Source organism: Pelodiscus sinensis, chromosome 19 (assembly GCF_052426305.1).
Source record: "Pelodiscus sinensis isolate ZL-2025 chromosome 19, ASM5242630v1, whole genome shotgun sequence".
Taxonomy (NCBI): Eukaryota; Metazoa; Chordata; order Testudines; family Trionychidae; genus Pelodiscus; species Pelodiscus sinensis.
In genome coordinates, this window is record NC_143070.1 from 32689330 (window position 1) to 32702995 (window position 13666).

At 50.0% G+C, this 13666-nt stretch overlaps 1 protein-coding gene across 2 annotated transcripts; it reads left to right on the forward strand.

Moving 5' to 3' along the window:
• On the forward strand, positions 1-12217 carry LOC142821603 (uncharacterized). 2 transcript variants are annotated; one of them, XM_089771269.1, is made up of 8 exons: positions 1-436; positions 2438-2533; positions 2768-2839; positions 3149-3171; positions 3861-3976; positions 4528-4587; positions 9067-9177; positions 9484-12217. In XM_089771269.1, exons 1-8 carry the CDS (start codon positions 65-67, stop codon positions 10902-10904), a joined length of 2271 nt encoding a protein of 756 aa, XP_089627395.1. In that variant the 5' UTR covers positions 1-64; the 3' UTR covers positions 10905-12217. The 2 variants fall into 2 exon arrangements, with proteins under 2 accessions (XP_089627395.1, XP_089627396.1); XM_089771270.1 differs by lacking the exon at positions 2768-2839 and having other exon boundaries at positions 2-436.
• Positions 12218-13666: the final 1449 nt, after the last annotated feature.

A 13666-nucleotide genomic window follows, 5' to 3' on the forward strand; every position in this document is an offset into this window, starting at 1 on the left:
CCCGGACCTGCCCCTCCATTGCTGAGCCCAGGACAGGGACACGACCCTCAGCCCAGAGGCAGCCATGGCTGCAGAGAGCCCTGTGGAAAGTGTCCGGGAGGAAGCGCTGCTTCCCGTCTGTCTGGAGGATTTCACAGCCCCTGTCACTCTGGAGTGTGGGAACAATTTCTGTCAGGTCCCCTTCAGCCCTCAGGGCAGAGACACTGAGCAGCAGGGACCACTCCAGCCCAACCGGCTGCTGGGAAACGTGGTGGAACTAGCCAAGCCGCTGAGTTTCCAGTCATCAAAGAGAGCAAGATTGGACGGGGTGTGCGGGGAGCACCAGGAGGCTCTGAAGCTGTTCTGTGAAGCGGATCAAACTCCCATCTGTGTGGTGTGTGACAGATCCCAGGCTCACATGGTGGTGCCCTTACAGGAAGCTGCCCAGGAGTACAAGGTACAGAGTGGCTGTCCAGTGTGATGGGAAATAACATTGGGTTTTAATTACAGGCTAATTTCACTGACTGTTACCAGCCACAGATGTGAACCAACCAGTGTAAAGCAGTGGTCTCCAGCCTTTTAAAGTAGCACTTTTTGAATTTAAGTGCAACCCAGGATCTACCTCAAACCCAAATGCCCTTGCCCCACCTCCTTTGTGACCCTTTTCCGAGGCCCCGCCTCTGCTCACTGCATCCCTTCTCCCTCCCCGATCCTTTGTCCCTTTCATCAGGCAGGGGCAGAGGGATGGGATGCAGGAGGGGGTTCATGCTCTGTAAGGCAGTTTGAGCTCAGGGGGCTCAGGGTTAGAGAAGAGGCTTGGGGTGCAGGAGAGGTACATGACTAGAACAGGGATTCAGGATACAGGCTCCAGCTGCACACTGCTTACCACAGGTGGCTCCTCTGTGGTGGTGCAGTGGGGCTAAGAAAGGCTCACACCTGCACCACTCTCAAAAGCAGCCTACAGACTCCCTCTGTTTGTGGAGATAGAATGCAGGGTGGGAGAAGGAAACAGCTCCAAGGCAAAGGGCAGGAGATGTGCAGCAGCAGGGAGAGGGAGCAGCTAAAGTGCTGCACTTGATAGCCTCTTAGCCAAACCAGTCAAGATCACCTGTCAGAGGCTCCAAGATCTACCTGTAGATCCCAATCTACTGGTTGGGGACCAGTTCTGTAAAGCCTTCATGATTCAAGAGATGCAGTAAAAAGAAAATGTTCTGGCTTTGTGGCAACTTATGTCAAGTCTTTACAGATACCTGATGTGGGAAATGTTTCTCTGAGGCTCTAAATCCTGAAACCCGGCTCTCACTGGTGGCAGGAGGGGTGTTTGCACAAGGGAAGGTGTTAATAATCAGAGAGGTTTAGATGACAGGTGCTACAGGCCACTCTGTCAGTGAGCTGCCTTGGGACTGGAGAAGAGGAGGTTACAAGCTGTTACTGATTGGATGAACAGGAATAATAAGCTGTCCTTTGCCTTATAGATCCGCAATGACCCTGCACAACACCCAGCACGGGAAAGTCCCTTCTCTGAGCAGGTCACAGTCCAGTTAGACAAACTGTGGAAAGGGAAGGTGGGGCAGCAAGTTGCTCATAGTCACCAAACAGATCAGGGATAGAGTTTGGTCCTGAACCCTGGTCCAATTGATAGACTGCACTGCTCCCTGTCCCTCAGCATCACTGAACAGTGATGAAGTGTGGCTCTTAGGAGAAAAAGATGCCTCGATAAAGCCCTAGGCTCAGCAGGGAGAAGAGGTTTCCCACTGGGATGCTGAACTTCAGGGCTGCTCCATGAGGGGTTAAACTCTGATGCAGCAGCTAGCACTAGATGAGGTTGCTGGGCTGGATGCTGTGTGGGGCCCCGAGCACCTTCACTCCACCCATAGCAGGGTTTCAGGAAGCACGGGTCTATGCCAGGCAGAACTGGGATTCAACTGGATTGTAGCAAGAGTTCAAACTGGTTAACTGATGAGCTAATGTTTATCTGTACCAGTTACTGGTTAAACTCCCCACTGCCCCTGAAGTGCCCACTTGCCTCTGGCAGCTGACGTCAGCCTGCAGCTGCCGGGAGTTCCCATTGGCCAGCAGTTCTTGTGGCCACCCCGGCAGACCTCGCAAGAGATCCCTGGCCCCAGGAGAGCCCCTTTCCGCTACCAACCCTGCCTGTCAGCAGGTTAAAAAATACTGTCACTGATAAAATTGTAATCGGTTATGTGATTAGTATTATTAACCACCTGCATCATTCTTTATGAAGGTGCCACCACCGATCTGTCCCCCATGCTCGTAGGTGTCCTGCTGCATCCGCAGTCTCCTCCTGTGTATTTTTCTATGGACAAAGCCATGTCCAGGGCTGACTCCCTACTGGACAGAGGCAGAGCTCCACAAAACTGGGACTCTCCTAAAGGCAGACAAATAGGCTCCCAACATCTAAAGTGTTTTGCCCTTGTGCTTATATCTGTTTCTTCAGGAAAAACTGGAGACTCATTTGAAGACTCTGAAGGAGGAGAGAGAAAAGCTGCTGAGAAGGAAAACAACAGCAGAAGGGAAAAGCCAGGAGTATCTGGTAAGTGCTTGTGGCTATGGACCAGCAGGGACTGGCAGTGGGAGGGCTGTGTTAGGAGGCAGACTCCTGTGTGGCCTTGGTGAGGTTGGGCTTGTTTGCGTTTCTCCTGGATTATGAATCGCTGGCTGTAAAAAGGCCTTGAGCATCCATGTCAGTGCATGAGTGCAGCTGGAGAAATTAGATGAGGCGGTTGTGAGGTTCCAGATTGACACTGTCAGGAACCTCTCTGTGCAGATTTCCCGTATCAGCGAGGGGATTGGTGAGCTGGAGGGGACATGTCAGAAGCCAGCAAGTGAATTCTTGCAGGTGAGACTGAGGGACAGACATCCCAGCTCCTCACACAGCGAAGAGGGGCTTCTGAATCACAAGTGCTCAGTCCCAGTTGTCAGATCTCAGTGCAACACCTTGTGCATTGCTGCCATGTGAATGACTCTTGTGCTTTGTAGAGTTACAGGCACAGATCTATTAGAGATGGCAAAGCCCCATTCACTCAGGGGATCCATGTTCCTGGGGCCAGGGCAGGGCCTCTCTTCCCAGGTTTTCAAAATCCCTTCTCAGAGGTCCCCTGTGTGTGTCCAAAGGGGCTGAGATTCTTTTCTGTGTCTTTTTTTCTAGGATGGCAGAAGCGCCCTGAGTAGGTACGTGGCTCTCACTCCCCTCACACTGCACAGAGCAGGGAAAAGGCTTGGAGCGGATGTTAGCACCACATCTCCCCAGAGCTCTACAGCCAGATGTTAGACATGAATATCTCTGACGCATTTAATTCTGAGGGTCTCATCCTCGCACTTTAGACTCTGGAATTCCCCATTCAGGATCAAGTGTTTCTTAGAGCTGTCACCTCCCTGGGGATTGGTTGCTGCAGGACTGTGGGGTGGAACATGGGCCTGTCACTGCTGGGCACTGAGCACATTCAGCCCAGGACAGCAGGGATCAAGAGTCTGTCCCACTTGAGGGCTGTTTGGAGACCTGTGTGGATGGAGCTGGGTTGAGGGGAGCTGGTGTTTCAATCTAATCCCTAGTGGTCAGATTCCTTCAGCCCTTCACATGGGAACCTCCTGTCCCTCAGCACCTGGAGGCCAAGGAGTGAGTTGGCCATGGAGACTCTATTCCCCTTTACTCCCCAGGCCAGTCTCCACAGGACAGAAGTGAAGAACAGAAATGGGATCTTTGAGGGGAAGGTTGCATGGCCATGTGGATGTGTTGTCCCTGTTCTCAGGCTGCGAGAATTGGAGGAATTCTAACTCCAGGCCTGTTAGAGCTGAGACTTACTAGCCAGAACTTATCAGCTGCAAATGACATACAATCACATTGAATTATTTCTGTCCAGGTGTGAGACGGGGCAATTCCAGCTGCCGGAAGAGATTTCCCCTGAACTGGAAGAACAAGTCAGAGGTTTCTCCCAGAGAACGATTGCTCTGTCGGAGACTCTGATGGAGTTCAAAGGTACCTGGAAGAGATGGATGAGGGGAAAGCAGTTCAAGTATCTGAGACTATTGAATCTGGCCTCTGAAGCCAACCTTCCCCTGCCTCAATTCCCACGTGGAGAATGATGGCCCTGTCAGTCTGCTCTCCTTAGAGACACTGAGTGAACAGACCCAACTGCTTGCAGATAGAACCAGAGGTTTGCAAACACTGAACCTCCCATTCAGAGATCAAAATGGCTAAGTTACTGTGATGGCCACGTGTTCCGCCACCACAGCTCCAGTTTATGACAAGAGGCAGTAAGTGAATGGGAAACCAAGTGGAAGGGGCTGAGGAGGGAAGAGTAAATCTCATTTTCAGCTTGTCTCTCCTGGGACAGGTGTGAGGCTGCAGGGATGTTGGCTCCATTGCTGGAAGGTGCCCGAGTGAGAGAGGAAATGAAAGTTTCAGACTCTTTCATACTAAATACCTGAGTGTGTCTCTTATAGAATTGAAATGCAGAGTTTAGAGTGGGACATTGTTATGAATAGGAGAGCCTGGAATCTCACCTCTCATATCCCTTCCCCCACTAGACACTCTGCCCTCTGCACTGGAGAGAGCAAGAGGAAAATCCCTTGGAGCTTTCAGACAAGGTGAGTTTGCTGGTGGAAATTCTTTAAGTGATGTGAGAATTCCTGTGAAAACATCTTCATGGGATTGTCATTGGAGTTACCAACCAAACCCAGTGACCACGGTGCACACAGCCCTAAATCACCCAGTGATCAGTGAGGAGCCCCAGGGGTGCTGCATGGGGTCCTGTGGACATTTGGAGAAACACTGGTCTATAGGTTTGTGATGCTAAAGGGGTGAAGTTAAAGCACAAAACGGACGGCACCTTCAGGCTCAGATTTCACTGCTCAGTCAGTTTCAATATAAGGTTGGTTTCAAACAATAAATAGGCTGAAAGGCTCCTTCACCCAAACTCCCTCCTAGACCCCTCTATCTGTCCTGTATCCCAAACCGTTACCCCAAGCATCCTCCTCCTCCCAGTGCCCATCCCGGATCCTCCATTTCCTGCATTTATGTCACGGAAGAGTGCAGCTCTCAGCCACTTTCCATTTGGCCACCCCATGAAAATGAATTACCCACCCTGTCGAGTGGATACGGCTCAGTGAGAGCCAATAATTGAAAGCTGAAGCCAGACTATTTTAGACAAGAAAAGAGGCACAAATGTTTGATAGGGAAGCTGTTTAGCTGCTGAAACAAATGAACAAAGAGCTGGTGGATTCTCCCATCTCTTGATGTCTTCAAATCACTGGGGGCTTTCTAGAAAATACACTGTGAGGAAACAGCTTTGTGCCTGGGTAACTGGACTAAGTGTAATGGCTTGTGCCACTGAGGGGGTCAGACTGCATGACTGAGGATATCTTCTGAATCTTAAGATCTCATCCTGCAAACACTCAGCACAAGTGTTTAATAATAAGCACACGTATTTAATAATAACACCACCATTCAGATGCTTAACTTCACTGATTCTCTGTTGTAGAAAGGGATTATAACGTCTCTGAGATGAGAGCAGTGTTTATGCTGCAAATCTGTGAATGAAGACTAAGGCTTTCAAATACAACAGCCTACATTTGGCTTATGTCCATGTTCAGGCAGATGAATATGTGGCTTGTTATCAGAAACACTGGGTGCTGAGAACTAAATCCCATTGTTGCAGATGCAGTAATCTTGTAACTCAAGCCAGGTGCAGAGAGAAATGAATATGGTTTTGGGATCTAAATCCCGTGCGCTGTTAATGGAATATCTAGACTAAGATTCTACCACTGTGGACAAAAGCTTAACACGTGTGTCACGTCACTAGGGACAGAGTGTGGGGAGAATGAGGGTGTGGAAAGGATTAAAGCCCCTTCTGAAATGTCTCCAATTCACCTTCTCCCCCTGCCAGGCTGCAGAACACCCATGTCTGCCTCTAGCTCAGCACCCGGCCTGCAGAGCCAGGGACAGGAAATGGCTGTGGTGGAGCTGGTTAGCTTCCATGAGGTGGCTGTGTATTTCTCTGAGGAGGAATGGGCTCTGCTGGACCCGGGCCAGAGATCCCTCTACAGGGATGTGATGCAGGAGAATTATGAGGCTGTGAACTGGCTGAGTAAGGATTCCTGTCCCCTCGGGTATCGGAAGCTGGGTGGGCTCTGGAGTAGCTGGGTTGGGTTTGGTTCAATATCATTCATTGTCTTTGCCCCCAATATCATGAGTATCTGCCCCAATAATCCTGGCTCTTCTGTGAAAGACTGTCCCCTCCATACTGCCTCCCAGGGAAAGCAGGTTGAGGGACGTAAGAGTGGAGCTGCTCTTCCCACAGCTAAGGTCTCAGTGCGCTTCCCCCCCTATCTTGCCCATCTTGTGCCTTGACTGGAGGTGTGAGTAGAAGGGCTCAGGCAGGAACAGCAGGTACTAGAGGTCTGGGTCTGGCTCTTGGTTTGTCTGATCTTTGTGCCTGCAGGTTCCCCTTGTGGCAGTGGGCTGAGCCAGTATAAGGTGGGTGCAGTTCCCTAAGTCCTTTCTGCCTGTAGCTAATCTCTGTGACATGCTGTTCTTGCATTTCAGGCACAGGTTGGGTTTCCTTTCAAGAGTTCAGCTTTATTCTCTCTGGGGCTCACTTGCCGCTGTGTGCAGTGGAGATAAATCACATCATCTGTGTTGTGTTTTTAGAGTGAAATATTTTCGAGTAGGGACTTTTTCTTCCTGTGTGTATGTCTGGCTTCATGCTCAGGAAACCTGTGTTCAGTTCTCTGGCCATCACAGTCTTCCTGTGTGACCTTAATCAAGTCCCTCAAACTCTCTCTCTGTTTCTAGGCTGGCAAAAACTTGCCAGCTGTCTACACTGGCCGTTTGAATTTGTGCAAGAACACTGACTATCTAATGTATGATTGTCAGCTTTCTTGCGCAGATACACTGATGCTCTCGCTCGGGAAAAAGCCCTCTTGCACAAATGCTTTTGCGCAAGAGGGCCAGTGTAGATAGGTAAAAACTGTTTTGCGCAAAAAAGCCCCGATGGCGAAAATGGCCACCAGAGCTGTCTTGTGCCAAACCGCGTCTATATTGACACATGCTTTTGCGCAAAAGCATCCGTGTCAATCTAGACGCTCTTTTCCAGAAATGCTTTTAACGGAATAACTTTTCTGTTGGAAAGTATTTGCGGAAAATCATTCCAATCTAGACGCAGCCTCTGTGTGCAGTCACCTCTCTCTTTAATAGCTATTAAAGAGAGAGCTGTTTCTCAGAGCTGGGAAAGATACCTACATTAAAGAGTGATAATGCTTAGCTTCATATGTGCACCCCAATAGCACAGTTAGGTCCTGATGTACACCAGAGTTCCCCAGTGCTGCTGTGATTGATAATTTTTCTTCCCACAGTGACTGCAGTGCCATTAGAATTTCTGCTAATGCCACAGAGCATTGTTATGGCTGTTCAGTGTGGCTCTTTCTGGAGCTCTGATGCCAGCAGCACTGTCAGAGCCTGCGGCTTATCCATGCAGCACAGCTCAGGGTTGCTGCTAAGAAAGATTCAGGCTCCATTTGGAGGCTAAGGCACTCGGCCAAGTTTATTGTGAAAAGGAGCAGGATGCTAGTGTCCCAGCTCCTTAGGCACAGGTATAGTGAGACTTGTCCCAACCCAATAACGGTACCAATAAGTCAGCAGTGAGAATGCTGCCCCTCAGCCAGCATCAACATGCCCCTCTTGTGACTTCTCATACATTGACACAAACAAGATGCATGTTCCATGTGTTCTACCCCCTTAGCCTCCTGCCTGTTTATTTTGAACAAAACATCCGTATCCATTATCCCCTCATCCCGCTCTTGTGCACAAGGGTCAGTGTCTTTCTGAGCCATCTCTTAGGACTGTTTTTCCAGTTACTGTGGAGATGTGTGTTGATTGGCCTCTTCCTGCTCAGGAATGCCCTTTCCTGGTTAGTTGGTCCCCAGTGTTCCACCATTCTGCCAAAGCCCAGCCTGTTCTAGTTAAAAAAGAATGGACATACACAGCTGCAATAAACCTTTTGCGAAGTGTGCTGGGTGCCACGTCAATGGGAATGTTCTGATGTGATGACTATGATTATCTTATTTAACAGCAGTAGCACAGTGATCTCCATGGCCATGTCCCAGGTGGATCTTCTGAACAGAAAATGAAGTTCCAAGAAGGGGTGGGCCAAAGCTGAGGGAAACACACTCACAAGGTGTAAAGGTGATAGATTCAGTGCAACCCTGGAGGGGCACCAAATCAAAGGCCAGGCTGGCCACAAGAGCCAGACTGGGAAACCACACAAAGGCTGCTGCTGGCAGAGTAGAATGGAGGTTGCAGAGGGGGAGCTGAGCAACAGTCACAAGCACCAGGGAAGCAGCACGGCCCAGCTCCGCCCTGGCTTGCCCCAACAGAAGCCCAGCGCCACCCTGGGCAGCCATGGGAATGGCAACTGTTGTGGGCAGCTGGCAGGGCCCACCCATACACAGGCCGTTGGGATCAGGAGTGTGACACATAGGCAGGGCGTGAAGCAACCAGCCAAGGATTCACTTAGATGCTCAGGCAACTTCCTCTGCCTCCTCCTGGCCCAAGTAGAACATCTGAGCCAAAGATCAGGGCAAGCCCAGCCCACCAGCCAGGGGTTTTGTGGACAGAGCTTGGGGAGCTAGACATCTGCGGGGTCCTTCATCTCCAAGTTCTAGTGACCTGCCATGTGGCAGCTGCTGTCTGAGCCCTACCTGGGGACCTTGGTGTCACACCTTCATGCCCTCACTAGAGCTCCCCTTCTGAGCAGTGTGTTCCTGTCCAACTGTGGGATTCCGGGCGGATAGACCGGGCTGTGAGGGGGTCTGAGTTGTACCCTAGAGAGTGCAGCAGAGCGCTTAGCTGCCCTGGGGAATGAGCTGGGCCATTCCCAAGATGGGTGAGTGATGCATCTTTACTGCAGGTGAGTGTGTCCTGGGATCTTGTACCAGCCAGAGCCCAGTCTCTGCAAGGTGGGGAACGGAGCCTCTCTGGGTCGGTGACTCGGATCCTGGCTCTGAAAGCAGGAATGGCAAAGACCTTAATGAACAAGATCAGCACTTGGTTTTTTGTTCTTCAAACAGCATTTCCAGTCTCTGAAACTGATGTGATCTCCTGGGTGGAGCAAGAGGAGCTGCGGATCCCAGATCCTCCGAGCTGTGAGGAAGGGGAGATCATCAACAACACCCAGACAGGTGAGCAATCAGTTAAACTGACTCAGAAACCAATTTCTGTCTCCTTATAGCAGATGTAACTTGTGTGTTTTCATGAAGTCTGACTGACTGTTCAGCTTGTCTTCAACTCCAGTAAGAGTGTGGTGAGCGAGGAAAGGCTGGGTTCTCTTCTCTGTGGACAGGTTGTGAAGGAGGACAACGAACTCAGCTCATGATAATTTGACCATTATTTGAGCGTGTGTCCCCTTTTCTATTCCTCTTTTAGAGTTTCCTTGCAGTTCATCGTGGAGAATAACTCCTGTCTGGATCATTCCTCTATTCCAACAGGTGACGGGACACTGACTGAGAACCATGAAAAGAGTCTTCAGCAGGAAGAACTGGAGCAAGTGTCTCCATGTGGACTATTATTGAGACGATCTGAAGGACATGTTTTCCAGATACGTGAGCAAGGAGAGAGCTGTGAGAGTCAGCATAGCCCAGAAAAGCAGCAGGGAAATCATCTAGGAGAGGGACAGGGTACCTCCAGGAGCACACGGGAGAAAAGAAATACAGAAACCGTCCAACAGGAAATCCCCCATCAACAGTCACCCTGCACGTGTAGTGACTGTGAAACTCTTACTGAACATCAAAGGGTCCATACGGGAGAGAAGCCCTTCAAGTGCTCTGACTCTGGGAAAAGCTTCAGTGAGCACTCACACTTTACAAACCATCAGAAAATACATACAAGAGACACACCCCATAACTGCTCTGACTGTGGGAAAAACTTCAGTACAAACTCACACTTGGTTATCCATAGGATGGCTCACACAGGAGAGAAGCCTTTCAATTGCTCTGTGTGTGGGAAAAACTTCAGTCGGAAGTCAAACCTTGTTACCCATAGGAAGAGCCACACAGGAGAGAAACCCTTCACTTGCTCTGACTGCGGGAAAAACTTCAGTAGTAGCTCATACCTTGTTGCCCATAGGAGGAGCCACACAGGGGAGAAACCTTTCAATTGCTCTGACTGCGAGAAAAGCTTCAGTCAGATTTCAACCCTTGTTAGACATAGCAGGACCCACACAGGGGAAAAACCCTTCTACTGCTCTGACTGTGGGAAAAGCTTCAGTAGTAATGGAGAACTTATTAACCATTGCAGGATCCACACAGGAGAGAAACCTTTCAATTGCTCTGACTGCGGGAAAAGCTTCAGTCAGAAGTCAAACCTTGTTACCCATAGGAAGAGCCACACAGGAGAGAAACCTTTCCATTGCTCTGACTGTGGACAAAGCTTCAGTTTCAGCTCAGACCTTGTTAGACATAGGATTACCCACACAGGAGAGAAACCCTTCAGCTGCTCTGAGTGTGGGAAAAGCTTCAGAAGAAGCTCACACCTTCTTAACCATAGGAGGACCCACACAGGAGAGAAACCCTTCACTTGCTCTGACTGCGGGAAAAACTTCAGTAGTAGCTCAATTCTTGTTGCCCATAGGAGGACCCACACAGGAGAGAGACCTTTCAATTGCTCTGACTGCGGGAAAAGCTTCAAAAGAAACGCAGACCTTGTTATCCATAGCAGGATCCACACAGGAGAGAAACCTTACAGTTGCTCTGACTGCGGGAAAAGCTTCAGTCGCAGCTCAAGCCTTTTATACCATAAGAGAACCCACACAGGAAAGAAACTTTTCAATTGCTCTGACTGTGGGAAAAGCTTCAGTCAGTGCTACTGCGTTACTAGCTATCAGAATACATACAAGAGTGTCGCCTTATAAAAGCTCTGATTGCAGAAAAGGCTTCAAACACAGGTCAGACTTTGTTAAAGATTAGACAGTCCACAGAGGGGAGAAAACCATTCAGTTATTCTGACTGTGGGGAAAGCTTCAGTCAGAGCTCAAATCTTCTTAGCCTTTGGAGGAGCCACAGAGGGGAGAAACATATAACCTGAGTTCCCTTTAAGCTGCCTGGCCAAGTGGCTGTGGTCTCAGAAGACCTCTCTGGAAGGGCCTCCTGGGGTACTGACCTGGCCACTGCCACTCACCTTTCTACTCTCTGGGGCTTCTCACCACCTGGTCCTGCTGGTTCAGCTCCTTAGTCTCCCCTGAGCTGAGATTCCTGCCCCCACCCCCGCCTCTGAGCAGTGCTACAGATGCTGAACCTCTTCAGGTCTGAGGAGAGAGCAGTTTAGGGCCCAGCTTCCTGGGATAGCACTCCCCAAATGGGATCAAACCCCAAAGAATGGGGTAAGCCCCATTTAGTAATGAAAGGGGAAAGTGCACACCGATTGCTCCCATAGGTAGTAATTGTTTACACTGGGCTTGATAGTAAGTAAAAGTGGTTTTATTAAGTACAAGCTCTGTGAGTTAAGTAGTGATAAGTGAGAACAGGCAGAGCAAAGCAGGTTACAGACTCAAAGGTAACAAACAATGTTTTGTTAGTGCTCCACTGAAACTTCAGTACAAACTTTTACAAACTCCCCCTAAAACCTCTTTCCCAGCTACCCCTCCAAACCAGGGCTCTCCCCCACCCTGGGGTCTTTGGCTCCTTCCTTCAGATGCAGCCTGGTCAAAAGACCAAGTCTTCCAGGTGGATGTTATTTCCAAATAATGGCTTGCGGTGTAGACATGCACTGTAATTCCGAAATAAGGCTGCTGTGTAGATGCACCCCAAGGGTCACTGACCAGTGGCCTGGGCTCCTCATACTCAGGAATCCCAGTGTGGTTTCTGTGGTCCTAAGTCCGGCGTCTGAGGGCTGCAGGAGAAAGACCTGGTGTGGACAGGGAAATCCCAATGAACCTCCCAGCAGAGTGTGACTGGTCCCATCTCAGAGCCCTGGTTCCGTCTCTGGGTATAGTTCCTGCTGGGCTTTTCTGGACTACTCCAGATCATTTGTTCAGGTGAACTTGTGTTTTTGTTTTAGTACAATGACATATAGAACTTTTTAACTAACACAGACATGTAATGAGGCAAGAAATAAAGCAGGTTTAGCCACTGCAGAAGAAAAGTAAGTTTATTTATTTCCTAGATTCTGAGGCTTAAAAGATTTCCTTATGTTTCACTCTTATAAATGTGAACGTGTTGAATAACCTACCCTGTGTTGTGGGTTTTGTCTCTCTGTGAAGGCCATCGGGTCATGCACTTTGATCTCTGGTTAGTTAGATGTGCAGACAGCACAACACAAACGAGAACTTACCAGAATAAAAGCGGCGAGGAGTCCTGTGGCAGCTTATAGGCTAACTGAAGTGTTGGAGCATAAGGTGCCACAGGACTCCTCGCCGCTTTTGCAGATTCAGACTAACACGGCTCCCCCTCTGATAACTTACCAGAATGTTCATTGTATTTTAACCATATGCTAGCCTTTGCCACAAGCTCTGTGTGCAGTTTAAGCAATGACAATGGTCAGTATATCTCAGTGGCGGGGCTGGAGCAAAGGAAGATGGGGGGGCATGACCGTTGCCCTGACATGGTGACATCCCCCCCACCTCCCAGAGATGCCCCTGTCTGTAGGTTTCTAATCTCCCAACCAAAACTCTCCAGGCCAGGTACAGCTGAGCTGGGCTAGCTACAGCCTGGCCACTGGGCTGCTATCTCAGTGCAGACCTACCCAGAAAGATTCCTTTTGAGTTGGTGTCTCAGGGAGTCTCTCCACTTTCCTGCCCCCCATATGTGAGTGCTGCTCTCTGGGGGTGCCTGGGAGAGTTGGGCTGGTTGCAGGGTTCTTGCACCCTGGGCAGCGGGCGCGTGCTGCATGCACATCTCTGCCCCAGGGTGGCAACCTATGGGGGCACCTGATGCGGCATCCCTTACCACTTCAATCAGGTGCCTTCATAGGTTGGCACCCCTGCTAGCCCATGCGTTAATCCGGCCCTGGCTGGGGTGCAAAGTGCCAGGCTGAGGGGGGTGGAGATGGGGACAAGAGTTTGTCTTTGTTTCTCCTTTGCAAATAAAGCAGATGGTTAGTTTCTCCCACTCCTGAGCTATGTCTACACTCGTGGCTTCTTGCACAAGAACATCTTGTGCAAGGGTTCTTGTGCAAGAAAACATTCACACTGCCATCTGCGAGCTGTGCTTTTGTGCAAGAGCGCCCATGGCAGTGTAGGTGCTCTCTTGCGCAAGAAAGCTCTGATGGTCATTTTAGTCATAGGGCTTTCTTGCACAAGAAATCCCTGCCGAGCGTCCACACTGCCCTCTTGAGTAGGGGCTCCTGCGCAAGAGGGCTTACACCTGTTTAAAAAAGAGCGTCGCTCTTGCGCAAGAAGCTCTCTCTTACCATGCGGTACTGTAAATTTCCTTGAGCAAGAGCAGGCAGGCAGTGTGGACACTCTGCTGATTCTTGCCCCAAAACGGCTGTACTTGTGCAAGAAGCCACGAGTGTAGACATAGCCCTGGTGTCCTTTGCTCTGCAGTAACTGGCTCCCACCATCCCATGGCTGCTACCGGAGATCCCCAACTGGGAACCCCTCTTCTGGAGGCTGGGGCTTGTGCCGTTCTATGCAGGAAATCCAGGGCCGGATTAAGGCATGGGCTAGCTGGGCAG